Source organism: Caretta caretta, chromosome 1 (assembly GCF_965140235.1).
Source record: "Caretta caretta isolate rCarCar2 chromosome 1, rCarCar1.hap1, whole genome shotgun sequence".
In the NCBI taxonomy this organism is placed as follows: domain Eukaryota; kingdom Metazoa; phylum Chordata; order Testudines; family Cheloniidae; genus Caretta; species Caretta caretta.
Window position 1 is genome coordinate 306,685,375 of NC_134206.1, and position 21,155 is coordinate 306,706,529.

At 40.8% G+C, this 21,155-nt stretch overlaps 1 protein-coding gene across 1 annotated transcript in view; it reads left to right on the forward strand.

The window, feature by feature from the left end:
• The window catches only part of TES (testin LIM domain protein), a 42,072-nt gene extending 22,817 nt beyond the window's left edge, over positions 1–19,255 (forward strand). Inside the window, exons 3-7 of the mRNA XM_048836133.2 lie at positions 6,342–6,594; positions 7,917–8,249; positions 11,523–11,738; positions 12,263–12,421; positions 17,790–19,255. Of these exons, the coding sequence (XP_048692090.1) occupies positions 6,342–6,594; positions 7,917–8,249; positions 11,523–11,738; positions 12,263–12,421; positions 17,790–17,981 (1,153 nt within the window). The 3' untranslated portion in view covers positions 17,982–19,255. The remainder of the gene's footprint in view (positions 1–6,341; positions 6,595–7,916; positions 8,250–11,522; positions 11,739–12,262; positions 12,422–17,789) is intronic.
• Positions 19,256–21,155: the final 1,900 nt, after the last annotated feature.

Sequence of the window (21,155 nt, forward strand, 5' to 3'; positions counted from 1 at the left end):
GACCTTTTCCGCTCTGCTTATCCAGAACACCTCATCCAGTTCTAGGAGAACATTTCATCTTGTTTTCTGGTAACTCAGGTTACTTAATTAGGCATGTAACAGCTCTATGCCCACATTGGACGGGTCCAGACGTGGGGCTTGCATATAAGGTGATGCCATAATACCAAATCATGTGTGTCACTGTACCATTTATGTATACTTTTCCTAGCTACGAACATCTATTCTTGAATCTAAGTGGTTTGGACACTGGGCAGATTGTGTGATAATTGCTTATGTCCTTGCCTTATCTACTTTCAAACGTATCGGTTCAGGGTGTTCTCATTTATCTCAACTAGCCTGAAAACACTATCTCTGGCACACAGCCTGTCACACCCTTGTTTACGATCTAACCTTGCACTCAAGTTTATTCATTCCCAGCAAGATCTACACCTACAGGGGGAAGAGGTGTGGAGTATTTGTATTTCCTTTATACTGAAGGCCAGGACCCTGAGATTTAGGGCTGTTAAACCAAACCTGTGCTAGTGAGAGGAAGGGGAGGGCATGCTACAGAACTCTTTTCCCTTTGCTCAACATATTTATTGCTCCGATGTAGTACAGTGGATATGGAACTCTTCTTGGGCAGCTGAATCTGCCAGCTTTGTTTGCTCTGTGCCAGGAGCCAGCACAAAATGGATGTGGTAAAGACCAGGATATGTCCCAGAGTTGTATAAATAGGTTGGCTGTCTCAACTTCTTCAATCCCCACTTTCCCTCCACCTCATCCTAACACACACATCCAGGCAGGGGGAAGGTGAGGGCAGAGGCACTGAACCTGACCTTCATGAACTTTTAATTTGTTCTGAGTTAATAAACCCATCCCCTGAGAATAGAAGGGAAGGGAAACCACTTTCCACAACCTGTAGATCTGGTGGGAAATATAGGAAAGAAGCTGATTTTCATTCCCCACGCTTCCACCCCCAAACATACACACTGTAAGTGCTGCTGCCAGCTCAACAATCAGAATCATAGGGTTGGAAGAGACCTCAGGAGGTCATCTAGGCCAACCCATGCTCAAGGCAGGACCAACCCCAACTAAATCACCCCAGCCAGGGCTTGTCAAGCCGGGCCTTAAAAACCTCTAAGGATGGAGTTTCCACCACCTCCCTATGTAAACCATTCCAGTGCTTCACCACCCTCCTAGTGAAACAGTGTTTCCTAATATCCAACCTAGACCTCCCCCTCTGCAACTTGAGACCATTGCTTCTTGTTCTGTCATCTGCCACCACTGAGAACAGCCTAGCTCCATCCTCTTTGGAACCCCCCTTCAAATAGTTGAAGGCTGCTATCAAATCCCCCCTCACTCTTCTTCTGCAGACTAAATAAGCCCAGTTCCCTCAGCCTTTTCTCATAAGTAATGTACAACAGCACCCTAATGATTTTCATTGCCCTCCACTGGATTCTCTCCCATTTGTCTACATCCTTTCTGTAATGGGGAGCCTAAAACTGGGCACAATACTCCAGATGTGGCCTCACCCATGCCAAATAGAGGGGAATAATCCCTTCTCTCACTCTGCTGGCAATGCTTCTCCTAATGCAGCCCAATATGCCGTTAGCCTTCTTGGCAACAAGGGCACACTGTTGACTCACATCCAGCTTCTCGTCCACTGTAATCCCCAGGTCCTTTTCTGAAGAACTGCAGCTTAGTCAGTTGGTCCCCAGCCTGTAGCTGTGCGTGGGATTCTTCCCTTCTAAGTGCAGGACTCTGCACTTTTCCTAGTTGAACCTCATCAGATTTCTTTTGGCCCAATTCTCCAATTTGTCTAGGTCACTCTGAACCCGGTCCCTACCCTCCAGAGTATCTACCTCTCCCCGCCAGCTTAGTGTCATCTGCAAACTTGCTGAGGGTACAATCCATCCCATCATCCAGATCATTAATTAAGATGTTGAACAAAACCAGCCTCAGGACCAACCCCTGGGGCACTCTGCTTGATATCAGCTGCCAAGTAGACATTGAGCCCTTGTCACTACCTGTTGAGCCCAACGATCTAGCCGGCTTTCTATCCACCTCATAGTCCATTCATCCAATCCATACTTTAACTTGTCAGCAAGAATACTGTGGAAGACCGTATCAAAGCTTTGCTAAAGTCAAGGTATATCACGTCCACTGCTTTCCCCATATCCACAGAGCCAGTTATCTCGTCATAGGAGGCAATCAGGTTGGTCAGGCATGACTTGCCATTGGTGAATCCATGTTGACTGTTCCTGATCATTTTCCTCTCCTCCAAGTACTTCAAAATGGATTCTTTGAGGACCTGCTCCATGATTTTTCCAGGGACTGAGGTGAGTCTGTAGTTCCCAGATTCTCCTTCTTCCCTTTTTTAAAGATGGGTGCTATATTTGCCTTTTTCCAGTCATCCAGGACCTCCCCCGATCACCACAAGTTTTCAAAAATAATGGCCAGCGGCTCTGCAACAGGGTGGATTTGATTTAAATTTTGATTTTTAAATCATGATTTAAATCACTAGTCATGAAGATTCAATTTAATCATGGATTTCTACATAAATGCATTCTTGTTGGTTGTTATAACCTTAATACATATTCTTCACAACTCAGATGTAGGTTTCATTTTTAGAAGGTACACACTATATGTTTTTAAAGTGATCTATTTTGAAAACTTTTCAGATTAGTTAGCTAAATCAGAAAATGAATTGTTTGGTTATTACATTTACCAAAGGTAATTGAAGTAGATATTTTTGAAGTCATTGGGAGGTGAACTATATCCAACTATCTCCAATTCAATAGGTTAATCATTAATATTTGGAAGATTTTCTTGCCATGCTGTATTAGGAGGAGAATATCACCAGACAGACGTTTACATTGTTTTATTTAACTAAAACAACAACGTTGTATATTCTGGATTTTTTTCTTCAACAGCAAACATAATATTTTAACAAAACAAGCATTTGACTTTAGTTAAACATTCAAGATTTTTAAAATCCGGTTTCTTTTTGTTAAAATTGTTTAACTAAAATAGTTTAAATTTTTTTTATAAAAATAAAAATTAAATCAACTGTCGGCTAGGTCAACATGAGAAACTTAAAATATTGGCTTCTACAGCTAACTCAGTCGTCTTCACCTTCAGTTTCCTGTTTTGTTCATAATCTGAAAAAGGAAAAACAAGCTTTCCTGCTTTTTACAGGTCCCAAATGATTTCTCAATTTGGAATGAATTATTCGAAAGGAAGAAAATATTCTTTCTACACCAGCAGAAGAAGCTACTGCTATTAAAAGTGAGATTATCACTTCAACAGTCTCTGAATCCAAGTGCTTACGTGACTTCCACTAGTTCACTGGTAAAAAGAAAAGGAGTACTTGTGGCACCTTAGAGACTAACCAATTTATTTGAGCATGAGCTTTCGTGAGCTACAGCTCACTTCATCAGATGTTTACCGTGGAAACTGCAGCAGACTTTATATACACACAGAGAATATGAAACAATACCTCCTCCCACCCCACTGTCCTGCTGGTGTGACTTTCTTTAAAACATCAGCAAACGTATATTTCTTGAGTGGTTCACACTTAGCTCTGAAGTTTATTATAGTTGGCATTATGGAGGGATGATTGATGGATATCCATGTCAGAGCCAACTCCTCTTCTTCAGCAGTTAAGGTTTGACCCTGGAACCGAGTATTGAGAATATTTGCAAGAAATGAGCTGGAGATAGTGTTTGTTCCATTTGTTTTTTTTAATGCTTGTAATTTAAACTCTGTCATTGCATATTTCTCTTTTTAAGCTCTCACTCAGTTCCTTCCCAGTTTCAACAGCATCAGCAATAAAACAGCTGTTTCCCTGCATTTTGTTCAAGGCTACAGAAATAGTCTTCAGGGTATTCGGCATGTGCTCAACATTTCTCTTAAGCCCAATGTTGAGAACTTTGGCTGTGACAGTACCATCTCTTTTTTTCACAATTTTGTTCAGACTATCATCAGATTAGGCCAGTTCTTGGTATAGTGCTCAAAACAGTCCAATCGTGAGTTCCATCACACATCTTGTGGGAGCATTAGCTTGGTTCCTCCCACTTTTTTCAGAGCAGCTGCTGCAAAGTGGTTGTTACGGAAGTATTTTGCAATTTCAATAACATTCGCCTTTACAGAAACTCCTCACTTAGTCATCCCGGTTAATGCTGTTTTGTTATTATGGTGCCGATCAGTTAGGGAACATGCTCGTTTAAAGTTGCACAGTGCTCCCTTATAACGTTGTTTGGCAGCCCCCTGCTTTGTCCACCGCTTGCAGAGAGAGCAGCCTGTTGGAGCTAGCTGATAGGTGGGCTGCCAATCCACCCTGGTTCCTAGCTAGCTATCAGCTCCCCGCTCCCCTAAGATCCCTGTGCAGCAGCCACTCAGCAGGATATCCATTGCCTGGCAGGTCAGCTGTCCCTCCCCCCACTGCCCTGTGCTGCTCCTGCCCTCTGCCTTGGAGCTGCTCCTGGGAGCTTCCCGCTTGCTGTGCAGGGCGGGAGGGGGAAGAGGGATGCTAATGTCAGGGTGTCCTCCTCTCCCTGCTCCTGTCCACCACTCCTGTCCCCCCATCTCCACAGAGCGGGGGCGGGGGGGACACAAAGGGCTCTGGACTGAAGGAGCTTGCTAGCAGCAGCTGCTGTCTCAACTTGCTGATCTACTTAAAAAGGCAGTGTACTTAGAGTGGGGTCAGCGTACTTAAAGGGGCAATGCGAGAGTCTCTCACACACACACACACACACACACACACACACAGTCTTTTGTCTGGTGAAAAAAATTTCCCTGGAACCTAACCCCCCACACACACATTTACATTAATTCTTATGGGGAGATTGGATTTGCTTAACATCGTTTCGCTTAAAGTAGCATTTTCAGGAAGATAACTACAATGTGAAGTGAGGAGTTACTGTATTTCTGAAACACTGAAGTCTTTGGCTAGGAAGTACAGCAAATGAGCACTGCAATCGCATGTTGTTAGCTTGGGACTCTCTTCTAAATTTCTTCTCATCTTGGATACATTTGCAGCTTTGTCTGTGACCAAGCTGCGTACTAGACATTTGAAATTTTTTTCAGTTTGTTATAGTTTTTACTGCTACTTCTTATAAGTATTCTGCTGTGTGTGCATTTCCTGATGTATCAATTCTTTCTGTAAGAAAGACATTCCCTTCTTCTGCTGTCACACCAGCACACACAACAGGATCATTGTAGACATTGCTCCACCCATCAAGACTCAGGTTAACAATTTCACCCTCCAGGCCTTTTGCACACTGCTCAATTTCTCTTTCATACACTTTATCCAGCAATTTGCCTGCAACATCTGCTTTGTTGGGTGGACTGTATCCTGGTCTTAATGACTGAATCATGTTAATCAAGTGTGGGTTCTCAATCATACAGAAAGAGTTTGTTGCATAAACAAACTAGGCAATTTTTTCATCAATTACCTCTTTCTGTAATCTGCTGGTTCTTATCACAAATTTATCTATGGTTGTTTCTGGATGATGAAGATTTTTCTTTTTCTTTTTGCTACAGGTGATATACTGTGCTATGTGACATACATGATGTGACTGAAACACTATCATTGGCAGATAACTCTGAAACTGTAGAAAATGATGGTGATCTTGAAGGTGGATAGTCTTCAAAATCCTATATGGCAGGGATTGGCAACCTTTGGCACGCAGCCTGCCAGGGTAAGCCCCCTGGAGGGCCGGGCTGGTTTGTTTAGAGACGCCCAGTGGGAGCCGCAGGTTCGGCTGATCGCAGCTCCCTCTGGGCGTCCCTAAACCTCTGACTGCCAGAAGCTGTGACTGGATGACAGGGGAGGGATCACTCGATAAATTGCCCCGTTTCGTTCGTTCCCTCTGAAGCATCTGGCACTGGCCACGGTCAGAAGACAGGATGCTGGGCTAGATGGACCATTGGTCTAATCCAGTATGTCGATTCTTATGTTCTTTTCTTGTGGTAGCCACTTCAGATATAGATTTTGCATTTGTCCTCTTGAGTGAATATTGCAATATCTGACCTTGTTTTAAACCACTGTGGGTATGTGCAATAAAAGGGAAGTGTCAAAACTGGTAGAGAAATTACCACTTGAGGTTTATAAAGATAGGGTCTTTTAAGGGCAAAGAAGATTACTACAGGAATGATGGAAAACCTCTTTAATTTCAGAAGGGTCACCTAGTTTCTGCTCTATTCCTTTTTTAAAAACACAAAATTATTATAGGGATAGATCTACATTTTTGGAAGGCAGCAGATGTGCTTTCTTAGTGGTTCACTTTGATGCATGTAAATAATGTGAGATGCGGCCTGCAGTTAGGGTGCTAACTGCCTATATTCCTCCAAAATTATAGAAAAATATGTCGAAACTGCAAATGTGGCCAGGAAGAACATGATGTCCTCACAAGCAACGAGGAAGATCGTAAAGTGGGGAAGCTCTTTGAAGACACAAAATACACAACCCTTATTGCAAAGCTGAAAACTGATGGAATTCCCATGTATAAACGCAACGTAATGATACTGACTAATCCAGTGTCTGCCAAGAAGAATATATCCATCAATACTGTGACATATGAATGGGCTCCTCCTGTTCAGAATCAGACACTGGTAAGAAATGCAGAACTTACTTTCTGCTTAGTGATAACATTTAACTGGGGTGTGGGGCTTTTGGGTTTTTTTTTTTTTTTCCTATTTTGGTGGTTGAAGGGGAGGCAGAGGGAAACCACAATAAGGGTCAGCATTTGTGGATCTTGTATAGGATCAAGTCCTTGTTTTTGATTTGATTGTATTTCTGATCCTTGTTTCATAGCTTTTAAAATTACCAGTTGCTTCAAAACCTGATTCTCTCCTCCTTTTTCCCCCTCCACCTCTCAAATAAAAGTGTGCTGGTATTCAGCCTGTGGCCCCGATGTCTTCATATGGATTTCAGTAGGTTATAGTTTACTGCACGCTGTCTGTCTGTTTGAGGTTTTTACTTTGGAAGTGGTGGGGAAGAGGCCATGTTCTTATCTAATAGTTAGGATTAAACATTGCATTAGGCATATGCCTTTAGTAATGGCACTAAGAGAATTTACAAATGCCCAAATCTGTCCTTTCTAGAAGGACTGAATGAAATGGGATGTACTGTTTAAAAAAAAAATAATACAATTTATGTCATTGTTTAAAGTAAGGGGAAGCACTCAATGCTGCACGTTTCTGTTACTGTATATGGTAAGAACAAGCTCAGTGTTGACCTCTAAAAGAAAAGCTCCTTTTAGTTTGTTAGCAGCTCAACCAGATGAGACACTTAGATAGCCTTCTGGGGATTTTTATTTTACTTTTTAACTTGAATTGTTGACTTTATGTACTGGACTGCAATGTGATCCATAGCTGGAGATGCTCTCTTTGTGGCCTGCTTCTAACTATGATAGGATGCAGTATCTTTTTTTAGTGACTTTCTTAAAACTACATATGCTAAACCCTTCAGTACTTAACATTCATTTATCGATTTGTATTTTTAGTTTTGTACTTGCTTTCCTGAAACTATCTTCCTCTTTGCCACAATTATTTGTAATTGGTTCTGTGCCCTGGGCAAGCTGCCCAATGCTTTTTGGTTCAGTTTCTCCATCTGCAAAATACTTAACTACTTTGAAAACATTGTCAACATGTATGTAGAATGCTATATAAATATTAAGCATTGTTGGATATTATTTACAGGAGTAAATACTATTTTTTTTAACGTAGTTATAGGCTTGGAATCAAGCATGTCTTTCATGTTGGGCAGAAGTCAGTTAATCTACTGCATTTATCTAGATCTACTAAAATTTGGAAGCTTAATGTTTATATAGAAGATTTTGCTAGTGATTAATTCAACTGTTGTTGGTTTTAGCCACTTGTTTAAAAAGCTAGATTCCATAATTGGCATCTGATATCTAATTCTTCTGGTTTAGGCTAGACAGTATATGCAGATGCTTCCAAAAGAGAAACAGCCTGTGGCTGGCTCAGAAGGTGCTCAGTACAGGAAGAAACAGTTGGCTAAGCAGCTGCCTGCTCATGATCAGGATCCTTCGAAATGCCATGAGTTATCTCCTAATGAGGTGAAGCAGATGGAACAGTTTGTGAAGAAATACAAGAATGAGGCACTTGGTGTGGGAGATGTCAAGTTCCCTAGTGAGGTGGAAGCTAAAGCTACTGACAAGAATAATGCTAATGGTGACAGAAGCACCTCAGCACCTGTAGGAGCAATGGAGGACAAGTCATCAGGTCAAAAAGGATCCCAGTATGTAAGTATAAAGATAGCAGCAGGCAATATCAAAGGCTACAAGTAGACAGCTGTCAGATACCATGCAAACTACAATTTTAACCTACTGAGCTTGTACATTGAATGTATTTGAAATATCCTTTAATTGAAATACATGACTCTTGGCAGTATTAAAAAAAAAAAAAGTATACAGCAAATACCTCTAAGCTTCCTAACTATGTAGACTATCCTACCTTATTCTCATAAGTAATATAACAGTGTGGTTCTTAATGAAGTGATCATGGATGAGAATAGTGTTCTTTCTTTATGCTATAAACTAATCCCCTAAGGGGAAGGAATGCTCTTAGTAGTCTGTTCGTGCGTGCTCTCTCTCTCTTGCTGGGAAGGGAAGATTTTCTGAGGTAACTTAACTTGCTGATTTTTACCTAAAACTAAAGAAGAGCAAAAGATTATATATTCCTAATAAAGTAAGTTTCCTCACCAGACGGTGAAATTCATTGATATTTTGACTAGTCAAATTTTCATGTTGAGAACTACACTTTCTTTCTCTAGTATGGTCTTCAGTTCTATGCAGTGTTGAAGAAAAGCCATTAATTCCCAGAATTGGGGAGTAAATTTTTATTGTCTCAAGAAGGATCTGAATAAGATCTTAGTTGACAGTTCCACAAAAATGAAGCAAATAAGTACTACCTCTTGTGTTCCTTTATATTCTTATACAAGTATGTTTTAACCATACTTGCTTTGTTAGGATTAGAGATTACAAACTCTAGCTGTGTATATTTCGGATACCTGTGTATAAGCAATGCAGTTTAACTGGGGGTTAGACTGAACCACAGGTGACTTGTTACCAGAATTTAGGACTTCTTACTGATTGCCCCTCCTAGCCTTGCTATTGGGGTTCAAAGAGCAGATAGTGAAATTACTGGAATTCCTATTATTCACATGAGCTATTTACAAGGAACTGCTACAACTGAATGAGTGTTGTTAGTAACTTTGGAATATCTCAGGAAAAAAAACATGGAATAATGCATGGATTGTATGGGGCTGTGTGGGGGAGGAATCTAACTTTAGAGTTCATTCTTTGTAAGTGTATCATAGAAGTTATTCCTAACATAGGGCTAGATTCTGTAGCATTTTGTCTAGTATATTCAAAGCTTTTAAACTAAGTGTGGACTGATGCAGTTAAGGAACTCTATCTGACCACCTCTGCAATTCTTATTCAACTGCTGCAGCAAACTAGATATTGGAAACTACTTTTTGAAATAAATAACAAGACTCCCATTGCAATAAGGGCTGCTACTACCACATGTTAAAATAACATGCCCATGTGTAGCAAAACCCCTATTAACAGGCCATGGTGAAATTAAGCTATAATACAACAAGATGTCATGCAGTCAGAACCACCTTCTTGTGATACTGCAGCATCAATATCTTTCCTGTTACAAAATAAACTAATATTTTCTTAGAAGCACCCCCTTGTGTAAAGTGTGATGATAAACTGCTCTGGATTACACTGGATCAAGGGAAACGTAGCTCACAACCCCCTGTGGAGGAGCATTTACAGAAAATTCCCTGTTGCCAGTTCTCTCCCATTTAAATCTCCTAGGAGTGTGTAACCTAAAGCACCTCAGTGTAGCATGATTTGCCCAGGTAGGAAGGGGGCAAATAGGGACATTGTGACCCATATACATTTGTGTGTTTCCAAACTGAATTGAAAAGGGGGTGGTTGGGACTCTCCCAATGCAGGTAAAAAATTGGTTTTATCAAGGTATCAGGGCACACTCAAATACATATTCATTAAAATGAACTTTTTGTTTTGCTATAAATAAGAAGCCTTGTAGAGCAGGGAGATTGGATAGTCAGGGTTCAGTGAGTCAAACTTTATCTATCTGGTGGAGGGAAAAAAATCTTGTGTGAATAATACCCCTCTTTTTCCCACAAGGCTAGTGGGTTGCAGGGGAGATGGAGTACATGGAGGTCCTACTCTGGCTCACACTGAAACTAACTGGAGCCAGTGGGAAGTTTTCCTATGGGAACAGAAGCAGGCCTGAAGTAAAGATATGAGCCAAAAGAATATTTATTACTTCTAGTACTTACCCCTTCAGCAGTTTCACTGCCCCATTTTTTATTTATTTATTTAGGTTATTTGGACTCTCCCTTTTATGTACACTTCCTGGAAATATTTTATTTGAAAGGAGCGAAAAGCAGAATAGAATATTTTATTGACTTCAGTTGTGGGGGGGGGGGGGAAATGAAAGGAGCCAATCAGAATAGAGGGATCACAGTAGCTAGTCAGTGGAGAGTTTCATATTCACAGTATAGCTATTGGAGAGAGGAAAAGAGGCACACAATGAAATAAAACCAATCAGTGCAGGAAGTGCGTAAGTGATAAATAAACTGTATAGCATACACCATCTCTACACTCCAACTGGCGGACAAAACCACTTCAGTATAGAATATAAATATTAGTAAAACAATATGCCTAGACTTCTTGGAGCCTATTTGTAGTATGATTGTGTTTATACTTTTCTTTTCCTTCCCCCTGCCCAAAGATAGATAATTGGACAACAGCCATGAGTGGCTCAGAAGCAGAGGAGTGTAGGCTTAACACACAGATTTTTGAAATAGGAACAGTATGTGCCTTCTGTTTAGCAGATACAGCCACTATTTTATAATCTTTTCAATACTAAAAAGTATATGACCTTATTCTTATTTCATGTGATCCAATTTTACTCCAGCAACTATTGGTTTCACTAGTTATTCCTCATTCTCATGAAGAGTTGGTCCACAGAATACTAGATTAGCTAATAGGATAATGGTCACTCATCTCTTGGGTGCTGTTCTTGACTCTGCACAGATTCATAGATTTCAAGGCCAGAAGGAACCACTGTGCTCATTTAGTCTAACCTCCTATATGATACAGCCCATAGAACTCCTGTAGTAACATGTACTAATTTACTTTCATACTGTTCCATGAACCATGTGAAATTTTCTGGTGGTCTCAGTTCAGTTCCAGTGGATAAATATACACATTGCAAAAACCACCATCCAATTAATCAGTATTGGTGCTATGCTGGCATAGCACTGATCTTCTTGTATTATTGCTTAATTAAACCTATTATTTGATCTGGGATAAAACTTACTAACGTTGACCTTGGGAGTAACTCCACCTCCTTAATTTTAAGCTAGGAAGTTAGGATTTATTGAAATACAAATTGTGGAGTTTTTTTTATAGATATTTTATATATCCTCATTTTATATCTAACTTGACTTAATTTGGATGGCTTCATTATAGTCCTGCTACCGCTGCAAATTAAACATGAAAGAAGGTGATCCAGCTGTTTATGCTGAGCGTGCTGGATATGACAAACTATGGCACCCCGCTTGCTTTGTCTGCTGCACCTGTAATGAACTTCTGGTGGACATGATCTACTTCTGGAAGAATGGAAACCTATATTGTGGAAGACACTACTGTGACAGTGAGAAACCCCGATGTGCTGGATGTGATGAGGTAGGCAAAGCCCCCAGCCCCCCCCCCCCCGTACATATTTAGAATATAGGTGTTTTACTGCGAACCAGTCTTTCCTTCTGAAAGTAACTGAATATTAACAAAACAGTCCTATACAAAGGGATGAGTGATCCATTTTAATCATCAATTAAATGAGAGCTGACTTATGTGGAATATAATGCAGTTAGCTAGGTCTTGTTTGTCTTTCTTGCTGAGGACGCTAGGTGGAGTGCCTTGCTAAATTACACAAATATCTTAATGCAAAATGCAGAGAGCAGACATATTAATGCCATTGGAATCTACTGCATTAACAGAGTCGGAGGGTATCTGAAACAAAGCCAAGCAAATGTAACTTTAAATGTGCATGGAATGTACATTTAAATGTGCATGAACAATCTGGATTCAGAAACAGTGTAATCAAATGTCCAATTTTTGGAAACCTGGCAACATGCCTTGTTAGTGGTATAAAGTTTCCTAGACAGAAATACTGTTCAAATCATACATTTGTGTTGTTTTTCCCCCCATAGCTGATATTCAGCAATGAATATACCCAGGCAGAGGGTCAAAACTGGCACCTGAAACACTTTTGCTGCTTTGATTGTGACTGCGTCTTGGCTGGGGAAATCTATGTCATGGTAAATGACAAGCCTGTCTGCAAACCATGCTACGTGAAGAACCATGCTGTGGTAAGATACTTGAAGTTATCTTGATTTGTAGAAATGAGAGTGACAACTTTTGATGGTGCAGTATACAATCACATTCTCATCCATATTATCTAAGGTATGAATTGTTTCAGTTTGGGTCAAAGTCCATCAGTTGTCTTCTACTTTCACTTGATACCGAAATAATTTTCTAATTCGTGTATATATAGAAGCAGTTTAAAAGAATGCAATCTGTTAACCAACTAGGCAACTTACAGAGCATTTCGTATGTAAACTTGGACTAAGACTACCTAGAAACTGAAAGATCTGAAAATGGGTTAATGATGATTTTGTGCGTGAGGTAATATCTTTTACTGGACCAGCTTCTTTTGGTGAGAGACAAAAGCTTTCAGGCTTACAAAGAGCTCTTCTTCAGGTCTGGGAAATGTAGCTTTGACACTGAGTACATTTCCCAGATCTGAAGAAGAGCCCTTTGTAAGCTCAGAAGCTTGTGTCTCTCTCGCCAACAGAAGTTGGTCCAGTAAAACATATTATCTCCCCCACCTTGTCTCTCTAATATCCTAGGACCAACACAGCTACAACAACACTGTATACAGTAATAACGACTTGTGTAACTTACCAGGCTAGCAGGATGGTTTTAAGATATAGGAGACATTAAGTCATTTTGCTAACATAAACCACGGCTACCGCCATTTTCACACTGTCAGTTTCATCACCACACCATCAGTGGTTTTTATATCTCAGATGTCACCACTACCTTTCAAGTATTACTAATTACTCACAAAGTAATAGTGCAGATTATCATAAAGTAGGAAGTGAGTGTGGTCTGGTGGGAAGAACAAGAGAGTTGGGATTTTGACTCCCACTTTCTAATTCTGTCAGTATCTGTAATGTTGCATGTTAGTTAACCTCTGTGTACCCATCTATTAAATGACTAGAACATCTGTTGTAGGTATGTTGATGATTGATGAAATCCACACAGGAAAAGCTATAAGCATTAATAATGCTTTTCATTCATGTTTTCTTCTTGGCTTTTTTTTCCAGGGGTGAAAGTAAGATAAATTACTTACTGGTATGGGGGCCCGGCCTTGGGCGGGACTGAGGGGGGGTCAGCCTCCCCCAGCCAGCCCTTCCATGCTGCCTGGCCTACGCCGCCTGGGGCTCCAGTGGCAATTTTAAAGGGCCCAGGGCTCTGGCTGCCGCCACGGTAGCAGTAGCCCTTTTAAATTACCAGGCCCTGGGGCAGATGCTCCTTTTGCCCCCCAACCCCTTTGGCGGCCCTGGGGGCGGGGGCAGTGACACAGCGCTTAAACATCGGCTGTGTACGGGCCGGTACCGGTGGACACTTCTTACCGGCCCGTATCGGCCTACTTTTGTCTCTGCTATAGACCTAGTCCTGCAATCACTGAAGTGAATGACAGTTTCTATTGAGGGCAAGAACAGCTCCTAAATTTATGTATGGGCAAAAAAAGTTACAAGATTTCTCTATATAGTACCAAGAATTTAAAATGTCTTTTCTACATCATTTCTGAATTGCCTTGGAGCTTAAGGATTTACTTTCAGCTCCTTGAATACAGTGTCTAGGCATAATACGATCACGCGTGTGTGTGTGGTACTACAGCAGAACCTCAGAGTTACAAACACCTTGGGAATGGAGGTTGTTCATAACTGAAATGTTTGTAACTCTGAACATTCAAAAGTTTACAACTGAACATTGGCTCAATACAGCTTTGAAACTTTACTATGCTGAAGAAAAATGCTGCTTTTAACCATCTTAATTTAAATGAAACAAGCACAGTTTCCTTACCTTGTCAAATCTTTTTTTTAAATTTTCCCTTAATTTTGTTAGCAGATTACATTTAACACAGTACTGCACTGTATTCCCCCCCTTCCCCACCCTTTTGTGTCTGTGTCTGAGTGTCTGTCTGCTGCTGCCTGATTGTGTACTTCCGGTTCCAAACGAGATGTGTGGTTGACTGACAGGTCAGCTCATAACTGAGGTTCTACTGTACGTAAAAGTAAGAACACAATGGCAGTTACAGCTCTGGGAAACGATTTTTATGGATGTGACGTGTGTGCTGCTTCAGAAGTTTATATAATATAATCCCAGTACTTCTCAGTTCAGATTTTTTAATTTGTGGAGTTTCTCCTGCTATCTGAGATGCTTCCTTCGAAACACACTGTTGGAAAGAGCATGTCCTCCTTCTTCTCAGTCTGACCATTGTCCTTGTAGCTTAAATGAACTGACCTGAAACCTGTCTTTCCATTTTCATAACATTGTTTTAATTGAATGTTGCATAACTCCAAAAGGCCTGTACTTCAGGCTTGGTTACTTAACGGTTAAGTCTGAGGAGAATGCATAGTTTAGTAGCTAAAGCACAGCCATTATGGTGTGGTGGTGTGAGGCTCAGTTCATGAATGGCTGACTGTAAATCACTTTAAGATTCTTGGAAACAATATATCGTAGAAATAAACTACAAAACACTTCGACTGATAAGAGTCCGGCTTCCTCTGGTGGTGCATCCATAGCTGTTGCATCACTTGGGAAAGGAAATATAAAATCAGAGTGCTGTTCTTCCTTTGGAACAGTGCCAACAACATTCAGCATTTTGGTCCTTGAATAGTCTTAACTAACTTTGCAACAACAACAATGCCTGCAGGCCAGGTCTGGGCACAATATAACTGTGAACTGAAGCAAGCTCTTCAAAGAAGACTTTTGAGCTTGAATCTCCTTGGTCAGACTGTCACCTCAACTGCAACTGTACAACTCCCTGTATACAGGCCCCTAAAGGGTGTGTCTACACTACATTTTTAAAACCCACAACAGCTTCTGCTACATGCTAAAAACAGTTGTGTAGACACTCTGGCCCTGAAGCCGAGGGAGGAAGGTGGGTATCAGAGTCTGAGCTCCAGCCTGAGCCTGAAGATCTAAACAGTTGTCATTAGTGCCATAGCACAAGCCCAAGTCTGTAAACCCGAGCTCTGAGAGTCACTGCTGCGGGTTTTAAAAAGCAGTATAGACATACCCTAAGATCTTCATGAATCTGCAGATTCAATCCACGCCTCAGATTTCATCCACCTGAAAGTGGTTTAAAACAGATTAGAGGGTGGATAATGTTGGAGTAGTTTTGTGAGGTTAAAAAAACCTAGCACTAGAGGGCCTAATCAAAAAAGTAGGGGTGGGGGCATGAGCTTGTGTATGTTAGTTACTCAAGAGTTTTGCTACCATTTTTTTTAACTTCAACATTTAAATTATCTATCCAGAAACTTTTGCCTTTTCCTGCTAGTTTGTGCACGTTTATTTGTCAAATGTTGACCTGACTCTCTCCTCTTCTTTTGGGCTGGCCAAATTAGCAAGTTTTTATTTCAGCCTGCTTCTGTCTTATATTTTGCAGTGTTACATAGATCCAGATATTTAGAATTAGCATCATAGGGAATCTTATTCTGTGGACTGTTGTATGTCCAATAACAATAGGTAAGACAAACATTCCACTTGGGGATTCCATATGGTGAGAGAGTGAGTATGTGTGTAATAGAATTTTAAAAACAAATCTTCATTGTGCGTACTGGAGTGAAAATGCTCATTTAAGAATGCAACTAAAATATTTTGAGAGAATATTTTTAATGGGCATTTTAAATCCAGTGTATACAATGAAAATAAAATATCCCTTTAAATTCTGAAAACCTGTTAGTCATGGTGTGGCTTTAAGACTGTAACTGACCATCCAAACCTGGACCTTATCTTTTGGAAATGTTACCGTAATACCATTCACCATAATACGTGGTTATAATGGGAGTCTTACCAGAGTAAGGATTTCAGGACTGGTTTGTGATACAGGCCAAAGAGTTATAGTGTATTACGGTGAAAAGCAAATTAATCTACTCCAAAGTAGTCTTTGCAGTTCCTATTACTTTAAAGGCTGCACAATGCTACCAGAGGGATGAGAGGAGGTGTGGAATTGCACAAGAAACTTAGGGCCATAATCCCAGTAGGGAAGAGGGGTGTGGTAGTAAGACAAATATTAGGTTGCTCACAAGTGTGACAGTTGAGGGCAACTGCAATCATATTCCTCCTCTGTGGTCCATCAAGGGCATCTGCTCTCAGGTTTCCAGCTCCCCAGCCGTCACCTCTCTTGGGCCGAGACACATGTCTCTCTCCCTACTGACCTGGGTATTTCCAGGCTGCTGGGTCCTGCCTTCATTGTATGAGTTCCCCAGCAGGTCAGATTGCCTAGGCAGCCCTGCTTTGCCTTCTCCTTGGAGGCTATAAACAGCATAATTGCCCCCAGTTAAGTTACTGCACAGCCCTTTCTAAGCAAGCACATTTATTCTTAAGGTGAAAGAACCTACACATACTAATAAGCTTACCAAAGCTCACTCCAATTCCAACAAGGGGTCTGGCAGATGAAACATCCTTAAACCCCATACAGGGGGTGTTCTGTGGTCACAAGTTCATAACACCTTTTTGCTCTGACCAAGAATGTTCATGAATCTAAAAATCCTTTATACAGTTTGGGATTCTGATTTGTTCTCGTGTAACAGGTGATCAGCTGACAAAGGCCCCCTCCTCAGGGCAGGGTTTCCAAAGGCTGAGTTCTTGTATAACTGGAGAGGGTACATTGTTTCAGACAGTTCTCTGAAGCTCCTAACACTTTCCAGAGTTTACATTAGTCAGGTCTCCCTCCACAGACCTTACCTAAAATTCCACAATAATACAAACACATTTGCATTTGTAATACAATGAACTCCTAAGATACTTAAACTTAATTCAGTAAGGTTTGTCCAGAATACTTCAGGAGATTGCCATATCTGTCACAACAGAAGCTACTGACCATACTGAATTGTGTTACAGAAATCAGTGGATGAACAATGCAAGTAATTGCGGAGGTCAGTGATGGTGTGAGGTAACTTCCCCTACGGTGGCTATGCAATTCATCAGGTCTGTCAATGCTGTGTTGTCAGTGGCAAGCTGTTCCAAAAAATGACACTGACCCTGGCCATGGCATTTAATATGGTGCTGTATAAAACATGTAGCACAATGAGGACTTGTCCTGGTTGGCGCCTCAAGTCACCATCGCTATATAAATGTTTTAAGGTTAGGCTCTATTGCAATGGGTTCTTTGATTCATTGTTTTGTTTCAATTTTTAAACACTAGTGCCTGCTCATTTGCTTATTTTTTTAATATGTACGCTGACTACTTGAAACCATCTGATAGCTGAATTAGGCTTTAAAGCTTCCTTTTGGCCCAGAAGAGTTCTTACAGTATTTATTCCCTTTTGTGCATCGGTCATTCACAGCTAGTAATTCCTATTGCCTTCCATGAGTTCTACCCTTTCCACAAATTGGAGAGAGAATGTGTTTTATAATTTGATTGCTGTTTTCACTCATCAGGTCTGCCAAGGCTGCCATAATGCTATTGATCCAGAAGTTCAGCGTGTAACCTACAACAACTTCAACTGGCATGCCACAACAGAGTGCTTCCTGTGTTCCTGTTGTAGCAAGAGTCTAATTGGCCAGAAATTCATGCCAATAGAAGGAATGGTCTTCTGCTCAGTAGAATGTAAGAAAAAAATGATGTCTTAAGAGTGGTATGTGTACATGAAATGAAGTATCACCATGTTTCAAAGTCATTGCATTTCTACTGTAAAATGTAATATCTGGGCATTTAAAAATTGGCCTATTCCCAAAGACTCTGAATGAATAACCAAGAAACTTGCTCTGTAACTTGCTTTCTTTAACTATAAGTAATACTTTGTGAAAGTTTCATATTTCTCTATTCTTTATGGTATTGCTTTTGAGCACTTAATGCTAACTTTTTCATATCCCAGATATGTAGAAAAATGTGATGTGAGCTACATACCTTAACAGCTGTCTTCACCAAGAAGACTTTCCTCCTCTCGTACAATGTAGGATAGAAAACAAGCTTAGAACTAACAGATCATATTTCCTGGGTGTGGCTGTCTTTGTGAATGATACATACAGGTTTCTCGCTTCAGTTAGGGCAGTAAATTAACAGTTTTAAAAGCATTCCTGCTTTCATCAAGCACTTGGCTAAAGCCACACATTTTGTCTAAAACAAAAATGCACCCAGATTTATAGAACTCAATAAAAGTGGAATGCAATGTGTCACTTAATCTTCTTAATTTACTTTCCCTGAAAACAACTTAACTTTTTAGTAGGTGTACATGAAAATTAAACAAAACTGTTGTCAAGCTGGAATATATGAGTGAGGCTTCATTCTGCTAGTTCAAAAAGATTAGGCCAGTCTGATTATTGGAGGAGGAGAAAGGATATGCCCAAAAAGAATTTTAAACTGGCTTTTCCGGTATTTATGAATGCCCTCTTCCAAACTTGTGCAGTTTATCAAGGGGCATGGCACAGAATGACACCTCTATTTCATTCTGAGAATCTGGCATTTTACAAAAGGTGAAGGACTTTACATTTTAAGTGATCTGAATTTTTATCCAGAAGTTAATGGGATATGTTGTAAATTCTGAGCAGAAGCAGAAACAAAATGGATAGTTCTCACAAGACCCTTTCAGTATTTATATTTGAACAAAAACTTTACAGTTGTATACTAACTTGTCTTACTCTGGAACTCAAAATGGATTTAAATATTGTGATTATTTTGGGGAGATCTGATTCTGGGGGGAGGGGGACTGAAATTTAAATTCGTTTATTTTCTGAGAATAACAATTGTATGCTGAAATGTCTTAATCTGTGTAATACAGGTGCCAAACATGAATGAGAGAGATGTTGGCTTTGTAAAGAACTATGCAAATTTCAAATTCAGCTCTTTAAGAATTGCACGTCTATGTATGTACCTTAATGCTCACAAATAAAAAAGCTTTGCTGAACTTAAGTTGCATAATTTTTATTCCACTCTTTTAATTTATGTAAATATGCCTTTACTGCAGTAGGGGGAGTTAACTTCAAGGACAAAAAATAGTCTTTGGGTAACTATTTTAAGCTTCACGCTGTTCTGAAGACAATACTTGTTGGTGTTGTCTTTGTATGCACTTTAGAATACAGAAGGGAAAGGTCTGTTCAAACTCTGTAGTGATCATGATCTTGATATGAATTTATACAATTTTGTTCAAATACCACTAGTTCCAATTTTGTATCAAAGGTCTTGTGTTTAAGGCACAGGAGTGGGAGCCCTGTGGGATAGGACTTCTCTCAGCTTGTCTGCTGAATGAGAATGATATGCTAGAACAGCACAAAAGCATTGAGGCCTTTGTAAAGTGCTTTGAGAGCCTATGAGTGTGCTGCAAAATAATACCATTGAAATTACATGAACAATAACCAATTTAGTATTACAAGTCTAGCAGGACACAAACATATGTTCCCTGGACCCTTTATGGAAAATTGTACCACCTTCTTGGGCTTGGGACATCCTAATGGCCAGGAGGACATACCTAAAGTGCATGTCCCTGAACCTGTACCACCATGGACTGTGATCTTGTAAGCTAACCAGGTTCAGGCTGTCAGTAGCTAGATGGGAGACATCCAAGGAAAACAAATGTGCTATAGGAAGTGCTGAAGGTGATTCCATGAATAACTCTTTGAATTAGTACTTAACCAAAGAGCTGTCATGCTGCTGGAGATGCCATCTGTTGAATGAGAATAAAACAAGGTCCCAATCGCTTCTAATGATGTAACTGCTGCTTTTTTTGCAAGTGGTGGGTGAATCTGCTTTGATGTCTGACCAAATTCCATTCTAGTAATAGCATGTGACCTCCCTAAACGATCCTTTAATTGGCCAAGATGTTCACTTTCTGTCCTTCAGCTGTCATGTGATTTTGCTGTTCCCAGGTTAATGGCAACATTCAGACGTCCCAGAGGGGCTGGGTGTAGTGATTAAGTGATACGGTTTCAGACCTTGAGGCTTATAGATGGCACTGTGTGTGGGTTTTAGGCAAAACTGCCAAACTGAGGCAATGCACATTCATCTTTATGAGTGACTAACAGTTGTTAATGAAATTGGTCAAGCTGAAGCCAGTGTTTTTGTAGTAACGAGCTCACTGCTTTCTCAAGCATGCCAGCCTGGCTCTCTTCTCCAGCTAGCCTAAAGACATGCTGCTCTCTGACTAATCTACTTTCTCTCTCTGCTTCATGCTCCTGGGATGCCCATGCCCGCCTGGGTCCCAGGTGCTTCCAAAGCAAAAGTTGATCTACCTACCTGTTAACAATTTGGGTGTGTCTGCGCAGCCAAGAAAAATCCACAGCTGGCCTGTGCCAGCTGACTCGGGCTCAGGCTGCAGGGCTGTTTTCTTTGCTTTGTAGACTTCCGGGCTCGGCCTAGAGCCCAGGCTTTAGAACCCTGCAGGGTGGGAGGGTCCCAGAGCTCGGGCTCCAGCTTGAGCTCAGAAGTCTACACTGCAATGAAAAGAGCCCCATAGCATGAACCCCACAAGCTATGCTGTGTAGGCATACCTTTTTGTTGTATTCAGGGCTGACTTAAGCTAAGCTGAGGCTCCACTCCTGCATTGGGACCCTTCCCCTTCACTATAGCTATGCACCCATGCACTGTGACCCAACCCCTGCCCCATCCCCAGGGACAAAGACCCTAGCCTAGTTGTTTGTCCCTTCATTGCCTCTCAGCTGGACTACAGCAATTTGATATACCTGGGCATGAAACTTCCAGCACTTAGGAAACTCCAACTAGTAGAAAATATTGCAGTTTATCCCCTCAGCAACACAGGCTACCATGAGCACATCCCACCCCTCCCACCACACTTTGCATTGACTTCCGAT